Source organism: Eschrichtius robustus, chromosome 17 (genome assembly GCF_028021215.1).
Source record: "Eschrichtius robustus isolate mEscRob2 chromosome 17, mEscRob2.pri, whole genome shotgun sequence".
In the NCBI taxonomy this organism is placed as follows: Eukaryota; Metazoa; Chordata; class Mammalia; order Artiodactyla; family Eschrichtiidae; genus Eschrichtius; species Eschrichtius robustus.
Window position 1 is genome coordinate 49902425 of NC_090840.1, and position 23142 is coordinate 49925566.

The 23142-nt window shown below is 42.2% G+C and overlaps 1 protein-coding gene across 6 annotated transcripts in view; it reads left to right on the forward strand.

Annotated features, from left to right (window-relative positions):
- Window positions 1–23142, forward strand: part of VPS13B (vacuolar protein sorting 13 homolog B) — a 765002-nt gene that overhangs the window by 723663 nt on the left and 18197 nt on the right. For all 6 annotated transcript variants that reach the window (XM_068526229.1, XM_068526230.1, XM_068526225.1 and 3 more), the window contains exons 53-56: window positions 756–883; window positions 1082–1281; window positions 15965–16083; window positions 20006–20811. In XM_068526229.1, coding sequence (XP_068382330.1) covers window positions 756–883; window positions 1082–1281; window positions 15965–16083; window positions 20006–20811 — 1253 coding nt within the window. The remainder of the gene's footprint in view (window positions 1–755; window positions 884–1081; window positions 1282–15964; window positions 16084–20005; window positions 20812–23142) is intronic.

Below are 23142 nucleotides of genomic sequence, written 5' to 3' on the forward strand. Positions count from 1 at the left end.
TGATGACTGGCAAAAATTGACAACAAACATACTGAGCATACCTACCTTTAGAATTAAAAAAGAGCAAGTACCCAGGTTCTCTAGTCGTCCTTCTAGAAGCACATCAACTCCTCCTTTGCCAAAATTTACCAGCACTTTTGAGGAGGAAGTCACCCCATCTGAAGAGATTAAGGCACATATGCACAGAGGAAAAAAGAGCGGGAGGAAAAGCTAGCACAAGGATATCTGTAATTCTCTCCGAGTGGTAGGAGTTATGGGGGTTTTATTTTATTTATATTTTTAACCTAATTTTTTTTTAATTTTTATTTTATATTGGAGTATAGTTGATTAACAATGTTGTGTTAGTTTCAAGTGTACAGCAAAGTGATTCAGTTATACATATTCTTTTTCAAATTCTTTTCCCATTTAGGTTGTTATAGGATTGAGCAGAGTTCCCTGTGCTATACAGTAGGTCTTTGTTGGTTATCTGTTTTAAATATAGTAGTGTGTATATGATTTTTCACATTTTTTTGAATATTTTATGATAAAAATGTTTACTACTGTCAGAAAAAATTAGTACACCTATCATTAGTGTTTGGCAGGTAATAGATGAGCGGATGACCATCCACTCTCTGGAAAACATTTCTTCTGATGTATAAGAGAGAAGGTGTTACAGAGGTTCTGAATATTGCAAATCCAAATAAACATGTTATCAGGAGAGAAAGCATGCATTTTTTTCTAAACCATTTCTATCCTTTGATCTGATTCTGTTCTAGGGCTATAGCACTGACATATCAAGAGCACTTTGGAGTGACTTATTTAACCCTCTCAGAAGACCCTAGTCCTCGAATAATTTTCCACAACAGATGTCCAGTAACAGTACTTATAAAGGAAAATACTAAAGGTATATGTTATTGTATTGAATTTAAATAGTACAAAACCTATATTCTTTCTGGAGGTTTTTGACTTCGTAGTTACCTGTGATCCTTAAATAAAAGTGAGCTTCTTTGAGAAGTTTCTCTTGCCCCATTACGTTTAACATCCCCAAGTCTTTTTCTTCAAGGCCTAAGTCTGCATATGCCTTTCTTTTTTTCAATTTTAGATATTCCGAAGTATGAGGTTTATTGCAGAAGAATTCCTCCTGAGTGCTCAATTCATCATGAGCTGTATCATCAGTTTTCCAGTTACCCAGACTGCAGGACCAGAGACTTACTCCCCAGCCTCCTTTTGAGAGTAGAATTGCTGGAGGAAATGACGAGTGAGTGGAGCGACGCCATCGACATCAACAATCAGGGAACACAGGTCAGTGAGCCGTGAGGGTTCCTGCCAAAGCCCAAAGAAACAGTCCCTTTTCTAAGGTTCTGGTAATTGCCTGTTTCTACACATAGTTTTCTAAATGCTGAATGTCTTGTCTCTGTGTGAGGGCACATGTGTATCCACTTTTACATCTTCAATGGGCTATAAATTCTCAAACACAAGTATGTATCTCAAAGCGTACTTTGCAACTGTTTATGAGAGGGGAGCACCAGTTAAGCAAGCCCATCTTGGGTCTAAATCCAGGTCAAAAATGAAATAAAATTGTTAATCTTCTTTATACGGAAGGTAATCTAACTGTCCAGATCTTAGGACAATCATATTGTCAACCCTAGATTAATCACCTCTTTTGAAAATTTGCTAAGTGTAAAATATACATATTAATCCTAGTAGTATGTGAAACTTTGCAAATTTAAGCACAGTTTTAAAAACCTGAACAGATCAGATGTCCTGATTTGTCTCTGTCTCACTCTGGATGTTAGTGATAATATTTTTGTTGAAAATGGCACAGGAACCTAGCATTTCCTTTCTGCTCTACTTAAAATTTGCCATTTTTCAGTGCAATTCAGTGGCATTAAATGCATTCACAATGTTGTAAAACCATAACCACTATCTATTTCCAGAAATGTTTCGTCATCCTGAACAGATACTCTAAACCCATAACTCCCCATTCTCCCCTCTCCCCAACTCCTGGTAACCTCTATTGTACTTTCTGTCTCTGAATCTGCCTACTCCAGGCATCTCATGTAAGTGGAATCATACAACATTTGTCCGTTTGTGTCTGGCTTATTTCACTTAGCATAATGTTTTCAAGGTTCATGCATGTTGTAGCATGTGTCAGAACTTCATTCCTTTTTATGGCTGAATAATATTGTGCTGAACTTTTTAAAAGTCCATTCACATATATTAGTCCATTTGATCTTCACAACAAGCTTATGAAGTAGGTCCTATTGTAATGGTTACAAAACACATATTAAAGTTATAAATGTACTTACAGTGATAACAATGGTTATCATTTAATAAGTGCTTACTGTATGCTAGGCATTGTGCTAAGCACTTTACAATCATTCTTACTTAACCTTTGCAGCAGCCATACAAGATAGGGACTGTCACCTCCACGTTACAGAAGTGAAAACTGAGATCTCCAGAAGGAACATGGCCTAATTCCCATGTGTTACAAGGGAAGGGACTGGGGTTTTATCCAGACCTGCCTGACTCCATAGCATGTGCTATGAATGCTACTTCCTTACCTGGAATTCCTTAACTGCCCTCTTCCCCAGTCCTGCTGGCACATTCTTTCTCATCTCTCAAGAGATTCTCTCCCTACACCCCCGTGAAGTCTCCTGCCCACCCCCCTGGGACCCTCTACATACTCATACAACATTTGTAACATTTAATTGCATTCACTTCTGTAAATGATTTCCTACCAAGTCAAGATTCCTGGCAGTCAGACACCTGCCTTATTCATCCACAGCCTACAGCAGAATGCCTGCCTACACAATGAGATCTGAATACGTATCAAACGAATAAATGAATGACTGAATGAATGAAAGAGAAGATGAGGTTACCAAGAGAGGTCTTATAAAGGAGGAGAAGAGGGTCCCAGGCCTAACCTTGGGAACCTCCAACATGTGAGTGTCATGCAACAACAGACTGAGAAGGAGCAGGAGAGTGGCAGGAGGAGAAGCTGGGCAGGGCAGAAGCAGGAAGGCCCTGAAAGAGAAAGTTTACAGGATGGAAGACGGTGGGAAGAGGGCCAGCAAGGTAACCATTGCAAGTTACAGGTTCAGAGGGAGTGGAAGTGAGGGAGTGCAAGGACAGGTGAGAAGTGTTCTTGCAAGAAGCGTGGCCATGAAGCAGATGAGATCAGTGGGGAGGAAGCCCTTTGTGTGCTGCAGGAAAGGAGTCAGTCGAGGAGACATGAAAACAGGAGCGAGGAATTGCCAGAGAGACAAGTCCAAAGCACGGGGAGTGTAATTCTACTTGAACAGAAGGGCCACGCCCTCTTCTCTGATGGCAGAAAAGAGTTGGGGATGGGCACAGGTGTAGGTAGAGATCTCAGGAGGGATGGGCTGGGAAATGGAGTGAAGTGATACCCACTGGCCTTAAGTTTATTTATTATGAAGTGTGGAATGAAACATCTGCTGAGAGACAGAGGGAAAGGGATGGGGGCCTGGGGAGAGCGTAGCTGTGGAAACAGGTGAAGGACATGGCCGGGGACAGGTGCAAGAGGGGCCCCGCTCACCTGGGAGACCTGCATTTGTGGTGCCCCAAACTACTGAGGGGTGTGATCTCCATCCGCAGTGTTCATGTGATGAACAGTGAAAATCTGCTGGGTCTGTGCAGCCTCAGAAGACGTTCCCCGTCTCAGTAATTTACAAAATAAGTATCACCAGCTTCTCAAGGGTCCCTGAACTCCCCTGCATCGGTTTGAAGATGTTTGAAACCTTGCTTATACATGTCTAGGGAATTCTTTACAATAGGCATTCTGCCTGCCAAACCTTATTTTGGGGATTCCTGTTCACTCTAAATTTCCTCAAACCTTTGTAGTCAGGGACACTTCAAAGCTGAGAGGAGGTACTGTTTCCAACACCCTTATCATCCCTGGTCCGAGGACCCAGCAAAGTCTCATGTTCCCATTTATCTTTGAGGAGCTGTGTGCCATATGTCCCGCAGACCACGGTTTACTTCCTATTCTGGAGGAAGATTTGTTTCAGGCCCTCGCTGACATCTCCTCAGTAACACACCAGGGCATATAAATCACTGGGGAGCTTGGGGAGCTGCGTCCTCTGATGAAAGGAAGCAGCCCTTCTGTAGGAGGGAGCTTGTCTTCCAGGAGCTTTTCCTCAGCCCTGGATCACAGGCACGTGATGTGAATTTCAAAGCTGACCTAAAAAAAGCAGAATTAAAACACCATAAAACCTCCATTATGCCCCAAGGAAGAAAACTCCTTTAGCTTTTGTCAGTCATAGAGATGCCCCTGCCTTGGTCATGTAAATAAGCCGTGTCATGTTGTTTAATGTTGACGTGGAATATGAGAAGGAATATGCAGGCAGTAACTTTATGGTTACACAAAGAAGTATTCTTTGATCAAGAGTTAACTAGAAGACCTGAGAGCGTGTCGGCCACAGAATTCTGATTGGGGTGGGTTTTCTGGGGCTGTGTCCTTGGCTCACACCTGGTTAGAAGACATCTCAGCCAGAGGCCCCGCAGTGGCAGCTGGTGCTCTTATCCCTAATGACAGTGGGTGGGAGCCTGACTTCAGGGAGGAAAAATCTTTAGATTCTCAGTAAGTAAGAAAGCATGAAAAATAAGCTTACGTTGATCATTTTAAGTCATAATTTTGATCCTATCAGGGAAATACTTTAGAATCCTGTCACAGTGTATGGGATTTCAATTGCTGATAGTTCAAAACCTTATTTTCGTCAAAGTTAGGCAACCTTCTTTGGAAAAATTGAAAACATAAAAAGGTACACAGAAAACATAGTAGTTACCTTTTTACTAATATAGACATTGAGAAACATTGCTTCAGTCATTCAATCCACAGGACTTCTTGAGATTAAATATGCGCCAGACATTATAACCTGGTGCTGGGACTACATAAAATACAGTGAACAAAAATGGAACACAGCCCTTTCCCTCAAGGAGATCATGTGTGGAGGAGATAGATGATAAGCAAGTAATCCCATGGGTCGTTGTACTGTTGTGAACTCTGGTAACAGCTCTGCAGGAGAGGCGGGTACAGGTGTGCTGTTATACGGCAGACTAATTTGAGAGGCCAAGGAGTGTGTCAATGGGTAAGAGACCTGGCATCTATGCCTTAAAGGAGGAACAGGCATTAAGTAGACGAGAGAATGGGAGACTTTTCTTGGCAGAAAGAACAATGTGTTCAAAGCTTTGGTGCTCAGAGAGGGAGCATTGGCCTTTCCGGGATCTAAATGCCAGTGTGGCCCTAGTGCCAGATGAAGGAAAAGGGGGTAAGAGAGGGGAGGCTAGTGAGGCAGTTCAAGGCCAAACCTGGCAAGATGCTGTAGCTCCAATCACGGATTTGGGTTTTTATCTTAAAAGCCACAGGAAGTAATTGAATTGTTTATGAAAAGCAATTTCTGAGCCAAAGAAGAACGAGCAGTTTGAACCCCAAAAGGCAGATTAAAATGATCTCTTTGCAGGTAAATTCTCTTCTACAAAGATCCAGTAAATTCTCATGATCTTTGACTCTTTTTTTTTTTTTTTTTTTAATTTATTTTATTTTTGGCTGTGTTGGGTCCTCGTTGCTGTGCATGGGCTTTCTCTAGTTGCGGCGAGCGGGGGCTACTCTTCGTTGCGGTGTGCGGGCTTCTCATTGTGGTGGCTTCTCTTGTTGCAGAGCATGAACTCTAGGCACGTGGGCTTCAGTAGTTGTGGCACATGGGCTCAGTAGTTGTGGCTCACAGGCTCTAGAGCGCAGGCTCAGTAGTTGTGGCTCACGGGCCCAGTTGCTCCGCGGCATGTGGGATCTTCCCAGACCAGGGCTCGAACCCGTGACCCCTGCATTGGCAGGCGGACTCTCAACCACTGCGCCACCAGGGAAGTTTAGTGGGGTCAGCATCATTGCTGTTTTCTTCTCCTATAAGCTCTGTACCATTTACAAAGTGCTTTCACATCCAGTCTCTGTTCTCTCATTCATTTATTCAACCAACTTTTATTGAGGACCTATCAAGGGCCAAACCCTTTGCCCTGAATAATGTATAATTCCCACCTTCAAGGTACCTGCATAGCTAAATAAATGCAGTCGTGTGTAGTAAGCCCTAAGACAGAGGCTTTGATCACTGCAAAAACTCTTAAGATAGTCGGGGCAGTAATTTTGATGTTTATGTTACTGATGAGAGGATTGAGGCTTAAAAAGCAATCCACTAGGTGGTTTATAATTAAGCAGCATCAGGCTGGAACCTGGGTCTGCTCACTTGTGGCCCAGTCTCGTTTTTCCTATACCAAGCTAAGAGCACTGTCTGTCCTTTGGAGTCCTGCCCTGGCTACAAACATTTCCACCTGAAAGTCGATGAAAGCACAAGTTAGAAGAGGTTTTCTAATTTCCCCTTTTACCTAGAGCAAGAGTCCCTTCCATGACATCCCACCCTAGAAGACTCCCAGTGTCATAGTCATGGCTTATTCCAGCAGTGACTATGAGAAAGTTTCTGCTTATATCAAGCTGAAAACTATCCCTCTGTAGGATCCATTCATCCATCCTTGTTTAACCTGCTGAGGCATCACAGAGTGTTTACTTCCCCTTTAATAGAGCAACACTACAATCATTTGAAGGCAGATTCAGCATCTTCTCTAACTGTTCCCTTATCCAGGCCAAACGTTTCTGGTTCCTTGAATCATTCCTTCAGCAAGTGTGATTTCCAGACCCATCACCACAGTTACCCTAGCCTGAACACACTAGTGTGTTATGTTCCCTTTTAAAAATCTGGCAGCCAGAATTACACATACTATTCCAAATGTGGTCTAACCAGCTATTACCTCCCTATGCTTCCATTAATAAATTAGAAGATTGAGTTAGCTTTTTATTAACGAGTTCAGACTGTTTGTTATTATTGAACTCGTGGTCAGCCACATCCCCCAGGTCTTTATCATATGACTTGCTGTACAGTTGACTTTTTTAACCCAATGACAGGACTTAACATTTACGCCCGGTAAATTAAATCTTGTTGCCATTGGCCTAATCCACTTGTTGAAATCACTTTTAAAAAAACTGTGATGCTGTCATCCAACATACTTAAGTATCCCTAGTAGCTTTATGTCATCTATAGATGTGGTGAGCATGCATTCTACATGTTCATCCAAGTCATTAATAAATATGTTGAACAGGACAAGTCCAAGGTCAACATGCTGCAGTGAATCACCAGACACTTCCCTAATGCGTGGGTTCAATCAGCCACTAACACACCAAACTGTACTGTCATCTAGCCCACATTTCTTAAATAAGAAAATGTGTCTAAAAGCACTTTTAAACTATACTGTATAAGATATTTCTTATCTTGCTTGCAAGAATATTGTGAGACACTTTGGTAAATGCCTTGATGAACCAGAACTCAAATGTGTAATCCGTCCATTTGGTGCAGATCAGACAGGGGTAACCCTGAGCACTAATGCTTAAAGAGCATGTAGTCATTTTCAGAGATATCATTAGCATCCATCCCAAAATGTTTACATAGAGAAGCAGTTGTCGATCCAAGTGAGAATCTGCCTTATAAAATGTGTGGTGCAGATGTTTTGGCTTCTTGCTTACTTCAGTCGCCTCCCTCACCCCCCCATATCAGGGCCAGAAGAGATATCAGCAAGTTGACACCCAATTGTAACATCTGCCAAGTATCTTGGTTGAGAGTCTCCTATGTGTTTACAGTTTGTTCTGGTTGAGTCACCATTGCTTCCCAAGATACTCAGGAGTAGGGATTTCCCTAAAATATTTTTCAGTAAGTATACAGAAGGAAGAATTACACCCAGAATATCTGTTATTTTCTTCTCATCCTTATCCAGTCGTTCCTACCTTAGAAATTTTCCCCCCTTCTTTTCCTCTCTGGGAGATCTAATTCATCTCCGAGCTTCAGCTACCATCTGTGTCACCCAGTCACTCCCAGGTACCTGTCTCAGGCCTCCGCATCCCTCCCGAGCTCCAGCTCTGTGTTTCTGGCCACCCACCAGACATCTCTGCCTGTAAGACCTGCAGTCACCTCAAGCCAGCGTCATCATCTGAAACCAAAGGGATCATTTTCCATCCCCCAAGCCAGCTTCTCCTAGAGTCTCTGCTTCAGTTAATATCACCACCATTTTTCCAGTATAAAAACCTTAAATAATACTGATAAAAAGTTGTATTGAATGCCTGCTTTATGTCAAGCACTTTACACAAACATTGTCATTAGTCTGCATTGCATCTCTTACAGGTAGATGGCACCTGAAGCTCAGAGAGGTTAACTTGCACAGGGCAAGTGGACCTGGGATGCAATCCCAGGACTGTCTAGCTTCCAAGCCTGTCTTTTTCTGCAGCATCCCAGTACCTTCCTTTCCCTCTCTTCCCCCATTCTTCCAGTAAGTCACGAAGTTCTGGCAGAAATTCCGCAGAAGTGTCTCTGTATCTGCCCCTTCTCTCTGTGACCAGGGTCTACTTCAGGTCTTTTATTCATCATCTCTCTCCCAGATTTTAACAATAGCCCGTTAAAGGGTCTCTCTGTTGTCAGCCTTCCTACCCACAAATCTGTCTCCACAGCTACCACCAGAGTGATTACTAAAACACCGAGTCCAGTGCAGAAAAGCCTCTTCACTAGACTGCTTAAGACAAACCACTACCTGCAACCAAGCACGCTACATCTTACTGCCTTATTCCCTCTGCAGGTTAGCGTTCAATCCTGTAGCATATGGGGAAATCTCTTCTTCCCTTCAAAGTCTAAATCTTGAAGTCTTCCATACTATGATTTTCCTTCCTAAGATATTCTTTTACAAACTATTTGATCTGGGGATATAAGTATATTTTATATTTTTTCCTTCCCAAAATAGAGGGTGAAATGTTTTACAGATTTTTGCCAAAAGTCAGCAGAGCAAATGCAATGCCTGATTACCATATCTTCAGATCAATTTGTGGAGGCTGAGACATCCCACAGTAGACAAGCTGGAGACCCAGGAAAGCCATGGTGTAAATTCCAGTCCAAGGGCAGGAGAAGATGAAATGAAATGTTCCAGCTCAAACAGTGAGGCAGAAAAAAGGGGCAAATTCTTTCTTCCTCCACATTTTGTTCTATTCAGGCCCTCAGTGGATTGGATGATGCCCAGCCACACTGGAGAGGGCAGTCTGCGGACTCCACTGATTCGGATGCTCATCTCCTCTGGACACGCCCTCACCAACACATCCAGAAATCATGTTTTAATCTGGGCACCCGGTGGCCAGAGTCAAGTTGACACAGAATTAACTATCAGAAAGGAAGTGCAAATGTGAGGTGGGAGCAAAATCAATCAGGTAAAAGAAAGAGAATTGAAGAGGGATGAAGTCCAGCAAGTGTACTATGATGGGAATTGAGCCCAGTTACAGAGAGAATTAGTACAAATTGGAGGAGGGGGTGGCTTAAGGACTTTTAATAACAGGGATAACCGTTATGTAACTGAGCTGCAGTGCTGGGATGCTTTGTAACTGCCTCTTGATTATCCCCGGATTATTCCATATAGTCTATCAGGATAAAAAAGAGGGAAAGAATGGGAGAGAAAGGAAGAGAGATAGACTTCCAAGATTACTTTCAGTTATTTCCTAGGCGTCACCTTGTAACTTAATTACTCAGTAAAATTAAACTGGTGTAATTTTTTTAAATATTGTTTGTTGGATAAAAATATAGTAAATAATCATTTTAATAAAGATAACTGAATATATAGAAAAGCACAAGTTACGTTACACTGTTCCTTATTTGTAATTGTAGTAAAAGATAATGTACTAACTGGGAGGCAGGACCTAGGCCTCAGTGGTTTTCTTATAGCCACAATGTGTAAGAGAAAGTCTTACTGATCTAAGTGCTCTAACACAGACACAAATGACAGAACACGGAGTATTCCCCAAATGTTTTGTGGTTAAAGCAGCAAGTCTCTTACTGTATGTTGCCTATAGCCTTCCACACACATACCCATACTACCAACGTGAAGTGAAGAAAGTAAAAAATAACTAAATGACAGCATCGATCAGGACTGACTAGCTTATTCTGCAATAATAAACAACTCAAAAAAAAAAAAGAAAAATGCCCTTGGCTTTTTATTTAAAAATCAGTCTCTTAATTCATTCTTCCCCTCCCCACCCCAGAGCAGCTCTCCTCCCCAAGATTCTAACCAGTCACCACATCCCACTGGAATTCAGTACTTCTGAGTGATGCCCTCTTAGCCTGGATGTGGCTCCTTTTCATCTGGAGATGTATGAACTCATCGGCTCCCCTCTCCCCGCCAAAACACAGGGCAGGATGACGGTAATAACTCCTCCAAACTGGAAAGAGGGAGAATGAGACACATACACAGCCTCTCACCCATAACAATTCTGAAATTTTTCTGAGCACATGTTGTGTGGGGTTTTATACCTTGTAAACAAGGAATAGTCTTCAAGCCCTGTCTCTGCTCATGGAAGAGCTCTTTTACCGTTGTTCTTCCGGTCCCTGGATCTACCCTCAGAGATCCTCCTTGGCCAACATCTGAAGTTGTATTGAGTCTCAAATAATCAATCACAGACTCTTTTAGTCTAGGCTCATGAATTTATTAGGCAGTAGTAATTTATCAGAAACTCAGTAGACTGCTTATCTGTTTGATTCCAGAGAATTCCATGTGCTAGTAACCACATCCTTGGTCCTTTTAAAGGCATATTTCTGTACTATCTTGCTTCCTTACCTCTCTTTGGATTTAGGAGAGCTTCTGTGGCAAAGTTAAACTATTCATCTAAAATTTTTTTCTGAGTCACCTTAACAATTAAGAAGTTTTAACAGTGAGTTCTGATGGCTATACACAGCCCTGAGTCTGAGTATTAATCTGCCTTCATGTTCAAAGATTAAGTTTTATCTCTTACTGTTTGGGGTTAAAAGCATTACTGACTTTGCAAAGCCCTGAATTTCTGGAATCTCTTTATTCTCTTGAATTTCTATTTGCAAACTGGCCAGTTCTTTCCTGAGCTCATTGCTTCTTCATAGTGAAACACATTGCCAGACACAGCCAGCAGCAGCCAACACTCACTACTTATGTTTTGTCTTCAAACCTCATCTTCTAGAGCTACAAATCTATTAGGTTTATAATCTACCTCCCAAGTAATCTCAGACAAGTTTTACTAAGTGTCTTGCCACTTTGTAACATGAATTCCCTTTCTTGTAGCTTTCAATATCAATTTCTATTGCCTACCATTAAGCCAAGGACTCAGATTTTAGGTTTTTGCTGGAACCCTATTTCTATTACCAATATTTCTATCCATTAGTATCGGCTACATTATGCTGCCTATCACGGTCCTGTTTACTTCTTGCTCGTGCTACATCCCAGGGTTTGTCATCAGGGGCTCTGTTCTACATGGTCACTCAGGGACCCAGGTTGACAGAAGCCCCATCATCTTCTGTCTGGCTCATTATAGCAAACCACCCGCAAACCTAGAGGCTTGCAACAACGGTGATTCAGAGGGTTTGGTTGGGTGATTTTTCTGTGTGAGCCTGGGATCACTCATGCAGCTGCATTCAGGTAGAGGGTTGGCTACGGATGAGTTCAGCTGGGAAGTCTGGGCAGCTCTCATACCACGTGGTCTTTCCTCCATAGGGAGGCTAAACCAGGCTTTCTCACATGGTTGGCAAGAGGGCAAACCCCAAAAAGCAAGCTTTATCATGCTTCTTCTTGAAGAAAAACTGTTGCCCTAATGAAATTATACAGAGACCATGATGGTTAACACCCTGAGAGGGAGAAACATTTTATACATCTCTGCCTTGGAACTTGTAGCTCTTATCTCATTACTTGTGTACTTGGCTTTTTCACCACCCAAGCTGGGAGCAACTTGAGGGCATGATTACTTCTCAGTGCCTACTGCAGTGAGGAGCTCCTTGTAGGCTCACCTTAAATATCCAATAATTGATTGAATGATTAAATGATCAAACCATTAGACCAAAACAAGAATTTATTTTAATTTCTGGGGGACCTGGCACTAATTCCTCTGGCACTTGGGTTCCCAACTCTCTAATCCCTAGAGCTCACATTGTACAAAATGCTTGGTGTTGCAGGTTATTTCTCTACATGTGAAAGGAGACGAGAGTAGGCTACAAGAATTAAAGGCTGCGTTTCTTCCGTTCTAGTGATGAGTAAAAGGGACACCCAGCAATATTTCTCTCCAGGGTCCAGGTTTTTGGCTGGAAGACGTACCTTAAAGGTTTAGGTTAATTTGCTTACTTTCGGAGTTCCCTGGGCAGTTAACAGAAACCATCAGCTTGCCTTATCCTTGCTATCTTAGGAAGTACACGTATCCTCACTTCAAAACGCCTGCCGATTGCTTTGAGAATGAGCAGAACAATAAGTATTTTCCTCTTCTGATCCCCTTCTTCCCTCCTTTGAGGGGTAGTAGTTCTGGTTTCTAACACTCTCTGCTAAAACCCTGGGGTATGCCCTGAAGTTATGGACAGTCCTTGAGAGGAAGGAATATACATGGGAGCACAAGACCTTAAAAAGGTTTGTGTCAAATGAATAATCCCATGTCTGTAAGCTTGGAAGAAAGCAGTTGACTTACTTTACATATCATACAAAATAATAGCTTTTGTAAATGTGACTGTCTCTCAAAGAATATCTGTTTGTTTTGGGTTCGTGAGCTGAGCCATTTTTTAGATTGGCTGCATTCCACATTTTATCATAGTCAAGTTCAGTTTTTATCTTGGAACAAAAAGGCAAATTCAGGATACAGAGTCTTTTGAAACAGACATTTTTGCAAAACAGTCCACTTGGGAAATGTATCCATAGAGAATACAAACTGACTCCACTCCTGCCCTCAAGAAGTTGAGAATCTAGTGATTGAGTCTATGATATAAACCAGTGACTGTAATACAAGCAATAAGATTTGTGATCAAACAGAAGTATTTCAGGAATGTAGGAGTAGGTATCAATCTGAGGAAAGGAATGGAAAAATTAGAGAATACCCTCCTGGAATAAAGTGTCCTTACCCTGTATGTGCAAAGATGCATAGGATTTGGAAAGGATTTGCATGGGGGGACAGCACGTTGTCTGCACAGAGGGTGCTGAGGGGCATTCAGGGACCTAACTAAGCTAGAGAAGTGGCCATAGGATGAAAAAGAAGGCTAGGGCAGGAGTTGGCAGAGCAGGAGATGAAAGTAGGGAGGAGGCAGAGGTGACCTCCAGGTGCCCTGGATGCTGAGGACGCTCAGGATTTCTGAAGGAGGAGCCGTTGTACAAGAGGAAGCCCAGTAACCTTGAAGTCACTTCCAAGGGTGAGAATCACAGACTCCTGTGGTTCTGTGTACACTCTTTCTGGTACCTCTTCATTTGGACAAAATTAGAACACATTCATTACATGCCAGGCAGACACCTAGCTTTGTTCCTTCATCCAGGAATTTTCAGTCTTTCTTCTTTTATTTGCGGTTCTAACAATAATAAAGGGCCCAGACTTGGACTGAATTGATATTGCAAATCATCAGCATCAACATCCCCAAACACAAGGAGGTTCTTGCCCTTACCTTCAGGTAATGCTGGCAGTGAACATGATGTTCTCGGAGTCATTCTTCAAATAGTTCTGATTTCAAATATTTGTCCATTTAAGCAACGTTGGTATTTAATTCTGAAAGGACATCTGTTCTGCTGGCCTGGCACCGGGCTTCTGAGATAGAACTTTTTTGCAGGGGGGGATAGAACTGTTTTTTAAGTCTTAGTCCACCTTCTCATGGAAGAAAAATTAATTTTTACTCCAAGCAAATCAAGTTATCTGACATTCTTGTTAGAAGTTATGTGAGGGACCTTGAGGGGACTATAGCATGTCTTGTTGGTGGGTTTTCAGGTATGTTTTTGTGTCCCCAGCGTAAACGGGCATCATTATGGTAATAAGTCAAAACTCAAGAGCCTGAAAGTTTTTTGCACATTGCATTTCAATTCCTGTGTTTTAGGGGGTTTCTTTCCCACAGAGCTTCATACGCACACATAAAGCTGGCCCATGGCTGGGCTCCAGCCCATAGAGAGTTATTTGTCAATTCCAGAGAAGCAGAGAATGAAGACACTCATGCCCTGTCATACATCTTTTTTTTTTTTCTATGAACCTTACAGCTGGATATTGAAAAATCTGGATTTGATTCTTTTTTTATTCATTTCAAGTCAGCTGAATAGCCTCTACACATGGATATAAAGAAATATAACCAGGAAGTGTTTGTGGTATTGAATCAGAACTTAAGACATTTGAAGCCTCTAAGAGTTTTATAGTGTCTGGCCTTACATTTAGGTCTTTAATCCATTTTGAGTTTATTTTTGTGTATGGTGTTAGGGAGTGTTCTAATTTCATTCTTTTGCATGTAGCTGTCCAGTTTTCCCAGCACCACTTATTGAAGAGGCTGTCTTTTCTCCATTGTATATCCTTGCCTCCATTGTCATAGATTAGGTGACCATAGGTGCGTGGGTTTATCTCTGGGCTTTCTATCCTGTTCCATTGATCTATATTTCTGTTTTTGTGCCAGTACTGTACTGACTTGATTACTGTAGATTTGTAGTATAGTCTGAAGTCAGGGAGCCTGATTCCTTCAGCTCCGTTTTTCTTTCTCAAGATTGCTTTGGCTATTCAGGGTCTTTTGTGTTTCCATACAAATTGTAAAATTTTTTGTTCTGGTTCTGTGAAAAAATGCCATTGGTAATTTGATAGGGATTGCATAAACATAGGCAGAACACTCTTTGACATAAATCGCAGCAAGATCTTTTTTGACCCACCTCCTAGAGTAATGAAAATTAAAACAAAAATAAGCAAATGGGACCTAATGAAACTTAAAAGCTTTTGCACAGCAAAGGAAACCATAAACAAGACAAAAAGACAACCCTCAGAATGGGAGAAAATATTTGCAAACAAAGCAACTGGCAAAGGATTAATCTCCAAAATATACAAACAGCTCGTGCAGCTCAATATCAAAAAAACAAACAACCCAATCAAAAAATGGGCAGAAGACCTAAATAGACTTCTCCAAAGAGGACATACAGATGGCCAAGAAGCACATGAAAAGATGTGCAACATCACTAATTATTAGAGAAATGCAAATCAAAACTACAATGAGGTGTCACCTCACACCAGTCAAAATGACCATCATCAAAAAATATACAAACAGTAAATGCTGGAGAGGGTGTGGAGAAAAGGGAACCCTCTTGCACTGTTGGTGGGAATGTAGATTGATACAACCACTGTGGTGAACAGTATGGAGGTTCCTTAAGAAACTAAAACTAGAACTACCAAATGACCCAGCAATCCCACTACTGGGCATATACCCAGAGAAAACCATAATTCAAAAAAACACATGCACCCCAGTGTTCATTGCAGCACTATTTACAGTAGCCAGGACATGGAAGCAACCTAAATGTCCATCAACAGGAATGGATAAAGAAGGTGTGGTACATATATACAATGGAATATTACTCGGCCATAAAAAGGAACAAAATTGGGTCATTTGTAGAGACGTGGCTGGATCTAGAGACTGTCATACAGAGTGAAGTAAGTCAGAAAGAGAAAAACAAATATCGTATATTAACGCATATATGTGGAATCTAGAAAAATGGTATAAATGATCTTATTGGCAAAGCAGAAACAGAGACACAGACAGAAAACAAATGTATGGACACCACGGGGGGAAAGAGGGGGTGGGATGAATTGGGAGATGGGGATTGACATATATACACTATTGATACTATGTATAAAATGGATAACTAATGAGAACGTACTATATATAGCACAGGGAACTCTAGTCAATGCTCTGAGGTGACTTAAATGGGAAGGAAATCCAAAAAAGAGGGGATATATGTATACATAGAGCTGATTCACTTTGCCGTACAGTAGAAACTAACACAACGTTGTAAAGCAACTATACTCTAATAAAAATTTTTTTAAAAAAAGGACATTTGAAGCCATTTCAATAGTGTTTCTTATTGCTTTTCAATCTGATTTTGAGTATTCTTTTTGCAGGTTGTGTTCCTGACTGGCTTTGGCTGTGTGTATGTGGACACTGTCCATCAGTGTGGCACAGTCTTCATCACTGTGGCCCCAGAAGGAAAAGCTGGACCTATTTTAACTAATACCAACAGGTAGGCTTAATTAGTATCCCAGTATCAGCAGGGTATGTTTCCCGTTATAAAGTTGTAAACCTACTATTTGCCATTCTTTGTCATCCAAATATATACATTAAGGCTTTTGGTTAATTATTGTATAATCCATAAGGGTATGGTTATTAGCATTAAATTACACCCATAATAAGAAGCAATATATCATCTTCCGTGGGTACCCCTTCCAGTTCTTCTGTGGTGAGTTTAACAAGCTGATTTACAAACTAAGACATGCATCGTAGAATTATACATTATCATTAGCATGAAATGCAAATTAATACTTCTCTATCCACACAACCACCTAGTAATTAGTAATTAGACTTAGCTACAGCAAAAATAAAGTCACCTCTAAGAGCCACGTTTTCCCCCGTTCAACCTGAGTGTTGCCATCAGGTTTTACAAATATGAACCAGAGTTATTATCCTTAATTTAAAGGAACTCATATAATTCAGTAGGAATAATATGAAGATAGTCCCTCCTTCCAAAAATTAAACTAGGGCAAAAGACACGAACAGAAAATTCTAGGAAGAGGAAACACAAGTAATCAAAGAAATGCAACTTTAAATAGGATATTACTTACTGAATTAACAATGATGTTCCATCGTATAGAGTCCTAGTAAAAGTGTAAATTGTTACTATTTTCTGGCAAGCACTTTAGCAATATGTATCAAGGGCTTTAAAATCCCTCTGGCTTGGAAATTACACTTTTAACAGTTTTAAGAGCTTGAGAGTTAAAGCAATAATTAGAGAAGTAGGCAAAGGTATGCAGAGAGATTTTATCACATTGCTAATTATAATGGCAAAATATTCAGAGTACAAACCCCATCAGCAGGGGAATAAATGATGCATAAATGTACCATAAATGGTATATCCACAGAAAAAAGACTTATAGGATTTTAGTGGAATAGAAAAATACATATGATGACTCTTAAATAAAGCAAACAGAATATAAAATTGAACATATAAATATCCTAGTTATGTGCACATACAAGTACATATATGCACACACATTCTCACACATACACAAAGAAAACATTCCTAGAAATAACACTGAAAAGAAAAGAATCAAAATTGTTAATGGATGTGCGGTTATAAGTGATTATTTAATAATTTTCTGTATTTTAATTTTCTACAAGAAGAATGTACTGTATAATCAGAAAAATTTTAATTTTTTAAATTTTTATTTAAAATATGAAATAGTAATATCAACTTTTATACATTTGTTTAAGCTCCTTTTTTTAAATTTCCTTGCTTTTCATATATGGTTAAGAACTCATTAATTTGGACCTTGCCAAATTATCATTAATTTGAATTTGTAATATTTCAAACAGGTTGGGTAGACTATTTCCTTTGCCCAGAAGTGTTTGTAAAAAAAATTAATAGTGTAACAAAACCAGAGACTAAATTTTGACTTGCATAGCCCAAAATTTCAAGCCCACACGACAATTTCAGGAACGTTTTATCTAGGGCATTAGGAGGGCATTGTTATGACAGTAGCAACAATCCATGCATTCAGTGGTAGAAATAGGAAAGGAACAAGTATTTGCTTGTATTTCCTTAATTCATTTGTTCAGCAAATATTTTTCAAGTGCTTACTGGATGCCGGTGCTCTTGTAGGGATGAGGATACACCAGTGACCAAAACGCCCAAAATCCCTGCTCCCAAGGAGATCACATTCTCATAGGTGGGGAAAGGGAGGACAGAGAATAAACATAATAAAAAAGGAAATTTTATGGTTCAGTAGAAAGTTGGAGTTCTGCAGGGATAAGAACAGAGCCTGGGAAGGACTAGTAGTACCTGGGCACAGGGACAGAGAGAGTGTAGTTTTGAAAAACTGGTGTAGGTAAGCCTCACCAGGAAGTTGACATTTGAGCAACTTGAAAGCAGCGAGGGGGTTAGTAATGTGTGGTCATCTGGGGTGAGCTTTCCAGACAAAGGGCACAGCCAGTTCAAAGGTCGGAAGCAGTGTGCCTGGCGTATTGGAGGAGCAGGGAACAGGCCAGTGCAGGCCAAGTGTAGAGGGTGAACAGGAAGGCACTAGTGCCTGGGGTCAGGGAGGGAAGGGCTAGAAGGAGGGGACACGTCGTGTAGGGCTTCGTTTTACTTCTGAGTGAAACCAGGAAGTCACTGGAGCTTTTTGAGCAGAGAAGTTACATGATGTGACCTAAATCTTTAGAAGACCATTGGCAGCTTTATTTTTTTAAGTTTATTGAAGTATAGTTGATCTACAGTGTTACAGTGTTACAATGTTAATTTCTTCTGTACAGCAAAGTGACTCAGTTATACACATATATATTCTTTTTCATAGTCTTTTGCATTATGGTTTGTCACAGAATATTGAATACAGTTCCCTGCGCTTTTGCAGTAGACTATAGAGAAGCACAGGAGGAAGCAGGGAGACTGGTCAGGAGACTATTACAGTTATTCACACTAGAGGTGGTGATGGCTTAGGCTACACTGTCAGGGGAAGTGGTAAGAAATGGTCCGATTTGGGACGTATTTTAAGGAAAAGCCAATGGGATTTCCCTGGCGCATTGGATAAGGGTTGAAAATAGAGGCATCAAGGAGGATTTCCAAATTTTTGGTCTGAGCCCCTGGTAGGATGTGGTTGTCATGAACTAAGATGAGAACGACTGTATGTGGGATTGGGGGTGAGATCAAGAGTTTGACTACAGACGTCTGACCACTTGAGATGTCTTTTGAGACGTGTAAGTCACTACTATGTGGATGGGCAGCTAGAAATACAAGATCAGAGTTCACAGGGAGTTCTAGGCCGAATATGTGACTTTGGAAGTCATCAGCATATATGCACGTCAAATCATAGGCCTGGATGAAGATCTCCAAGGGGAGTGAGTGGAGATGGGAAGAGAAGAGGACCAAGAGCTCAACCCTGGGCACCTTAACTTTAAGAGGAGGGTGTCCCATAGGTGCTGAGCGACCAGACGTACAAGAGCTGAGAGCAGACATGCAAAGAAAGTTTTTCCAGAAGGAGGAAGTTATCGACCCCGTCAAATGCCATTGTAGGGTGAATGAGTCACGGACTAAATGCCCGTCATTTGATTTAGCCACATGGAAGTCCCTTGGGGGCCTTGACGAGACTTGCTTTGGTAGACGAGTGGGGACAAAGGCCTGCCTGGAGCAAGGTTAAGAGAAAATGGAAAGTGAGGAATAGCAGACAAGGTGTATATGCTTTGGAGTTTTTATGTAAAGAGGATCAGGAAAATGAGTGATAGCTAGAGGGGGAGATAGAGTTACGAGAGGGATTTTTTAAGACAAGAGAAATAAGAGCATGTTTATAAGCTGCTAGTAGTGAAGGAAAAACAATACAGAAAAGGGGTGAATTTCTGGAGAGATGACCTTGACGGGAGTGAGAGCCCAGTGGTTTAGCGCACGTCAGAGGGGCTCGCGATGGGCAGCTCAGCTCTAAACGTGGCGGGGGGAGCAGAGCACATGGCCTGACACGCTGGTAGCTGGGCTGTTGTGGTGTGGGCTCGTGATGAGTTTTCTTCTGCTTGCTGTACTTTTCCAGCATAAGGCATCTTGGTTATTTTATTATGACTTTCTGCTTTGTGATGATCATGACAGAGAATTAGTGCACAAAGAACTAGAGGGATTTGAGAATAAAAAATCTGGTGTTGATAAGGGAAACATGATACAGCAACACGACAAGAACTTGTAATAGTCCCTTTGGGAACATTTCCCAATGCTGTTGGAGTATGACCGGCTCTGTCCAGACACAATGTACTGAAAGTTGAGTTCTTATTTGTTTCTTACGAGAATCTGATGGGACGTCAGGAGGTGTTTAATAAGGCACTATCATTAAAAACTAAGACATTAAGGAAGAAAGGGAGGGAGGAAAAGAAAAGCAGGGGAGACTCATTGTTCTTTTCCCTTTCTCCCGTAGAACTCTGGAGAAGATTGTGACATTTAAAATGTTCATCACTCAGTTGAGCCTGGCGGTGTTTGATGACCTCACCCACCACAGAGTATCGTCTGAGCTCCTGAGACTTACACTGGACAGCGTTTTTCTCCAAATAGCCCCGGTGGCTGGTCACGTCCCTGGGGAAGAGACGGCCACCGCCCTCTTTCACCTTTACTGTGTGGAGGTCTGCTGTAGGGACCTGCAGTTGGACAACCAGCTATATAACAAGTCCAATTTCCACTTCGCTGTCTTGGTCTGCCAGGGGGAGAAAACAGAATCTATTCAGTGTTCCAAGACGCAGAGTCTCCTTACGTCCAACAAAGATTTGGAAGAATACAAGAAAAACTGTTTCATCAAACTCTGCCTCACCTTAACTGAGGGCAAGAGCTTCTTATTTGATATTAACGAGTTCAGTTTCGAACTGAAACCTGCCCGCTTATATGTGGAAGATACATTTGTCTACTACATCAAAACTTTGTTTGAGACCTACCTTCCTAGCAGCAACCCGGCCGGTCACCCCGCGGTCTTCGCAGGTGGGAAACAGGTGTTGCCCGTGCAGGTCAGGCAGCACGCCAGGGCCCTGGTGCATCCTGTGAAGTTACGGAAGCTGGTGATACAGCCGGTGAATCTCCTCGTCAGCATCCACGCTTCCCTCAAGCTGTACATAGCCTCCGACCACACCCCGCTCTCCTTCTCAGTGTTTGAAAGAGGCCCCATCTTCACCACGGCCAGGCAGCTCGTCCACGCCCTGGCCATGCACTATGCCGCGGGGGCTCTCTTCAGAGCAGGTGAGGACACAGCCAAGGGGCCACGATGAGCCGGAGCCTGAGCAGAAAGGAAAGGCTTTGGGGTGGGCTTACTGACTTCAAGACATAGGGAAGCAGCTTGGTGGGAGGTGAAGAGCACAGCCTTTGCAGTTAGACAGTAATGGATTTGAATCCAGACTCTGCCACTGCCGGCTGTGAGGCCTTGGGCAAGTTATTGAACCTCCCATGTCTCAGTGTCCTCATCCATAAAATGGGTTTTAAGATTTTTGACAGGAAAAAGTGAAAGTATGTAAAGTACCCTGAATTTTGGTTGGCACTTAATGAACACTCAGGCAATAGTAGCTCTTACATTTGCTGTTATATAACAGAATTTTAATCCCATTTAGCAAACGCTTTTTCAGCTCCTTGCAGGCACAAGGCTCTATGCTAGGGCACTAGTGCGGCCAGAAAAACCAGCCCAGGCCCTCAGGTCCTGGGCCTAAAAGAAATCCAGTTCTGGGTTGTTAGCTTTCTTCATTACAGTCCATGAATAGCTCCAGGTGAGAAATTCAGAGGATTTGTGTGCTCGTCAGAGGCATAAAGAGCCTTCTACCTACCCAGCGCAGCCCTGCCTGTCTAGACAGATAGCAAAGAGAAGGCTGTAGGCATCTCAGCCTCTCCACAGGCCTGAGCCCGGGGCGGGGGGAGTCCGCAGGGGGTGCTTTGAACATGTGTGCAAAATGTTGTATGGGGAGCGCTGTGCACTGAAGGTTGCTTTGGAGACCAAGTTGTCTCCTGATACCCTATGGTGATTGGCTTCGGAACACGCCTTCTTGACCTAAATTCACTCTAAAGTGGTTTCAGTCTGATAATCTGGCTCCTCGCGTTCCCATGCATTCCAGCACCCGACACCAAACAACCAGAGTGGGTCTTGCAGCCCCTTCTGGTAAAGAGCATGGAGGTCTTCCTTTCTGAAAGTCACAAACAAGAGACCTTGGTAATGTTGTACTTGGTGGGTGCATTCCCATATAAGGTAACATTGTAGCAGTGACTGACCCATGTAGTTGCCCTACTGCTAAGAGTACATTTTCTCCATAAAGGAATTCATAGAGTTAGAGCGCTACCCAGAACTCTCAACTGAAAAGGGCAAGATCAGGGGAGGGCCCTGCCCGGGAACTGTTGTTTTGATAGCTTGTACAACAATGAAGAAAATTTTTCCCTCTTGCTAGGATATTATTTAAAAACAAGCAGCTACGATTTCAAATTTAATAGACGGGTATATTAAAAACCTACCCTTTCAGGCAGTTTTTGTTTTTAACCTGAGAAGCATGCCTGTAGGTTACTGAGCTCTGCTCTGGAGCCTGGGAAGGAATAAGCTTCCCGTCCGTCTGGTCATCACATTAGGCTGAGTTGTGGGGAGCACCCATCAGAGTAATGAGCTGGCAGAGAAACTCCAACTGTGACCACCAGGGAACCACGTCCCTGCAGCCTACGTGCTAAAAATGATCTCTCTTTGTTTTGTTTTTCATGAGCTTTCACAAGAACATTCTGTTTGGATTTTTTGTAATCCACCTAAAAGTTCTCTAAGCTGTTGTCCCAATCTCATTATATGCTGAGACAAGAAATTCTGAAACAGAGGGCCAAGTTTTTAGGCCTGCTGGGAATTCTGTCACTAAAGGCCTGCAGACAATCTGAAGATTATCTGGAGGAAAGCAGTGATTTTTGAAAGAGTTGGAAATGGGAAGATGGTAGGAGGTTACCCCTGGGTAGAAGCATCTTAAAGAGAATGTACTGGCATTCTAGTAGAGGAAAGGAAAGGGCTGGCCTGGGAGTGGGCAAGTTGCCTCTGCATCTCACATGGGTCAGTATTCACCCACTGGACTTGATTAAAAGGTTCCTCATTGGGATGACTGAAATACCCTGACCTCATTTCTAGGGAGGTACCTGTAGAGGTTTTAACAGTAAAGTAGTTAGAAATGAGTAACAACTGACCCTATTTGAAGAAAAGAATGTGGGCTCTGTAACTTCCTGGGGTCCCCCTCTACCTCCAAGGCTCAGTTTGATGGGAAGCCAGACAGGCACTTGTTTTCAACAAAAGTCTGGAAACAGGTAAGGAAAAGATACATGTGCTTTTGGAGGGAAATAATTAAAGAAGGAATGCCCTCAGGTGCTTTGGTCCTTTTCTGGCCATCTCAGATGCCACTGAGAAGTAGCGCTGGTCCACACGTAGCCTTCCCATCAGCAGTGAACCTAACCCAGGAGAGTCTCCCTCACCGTCCCGTAGCCGGGGTGAGGGCTAGAAGGTGAGGCTGGGTGCTTTCCACACACCCTGTGCCCCGCTGCCCTGGCCTGAATGGGCCCATTGTAGAGTGA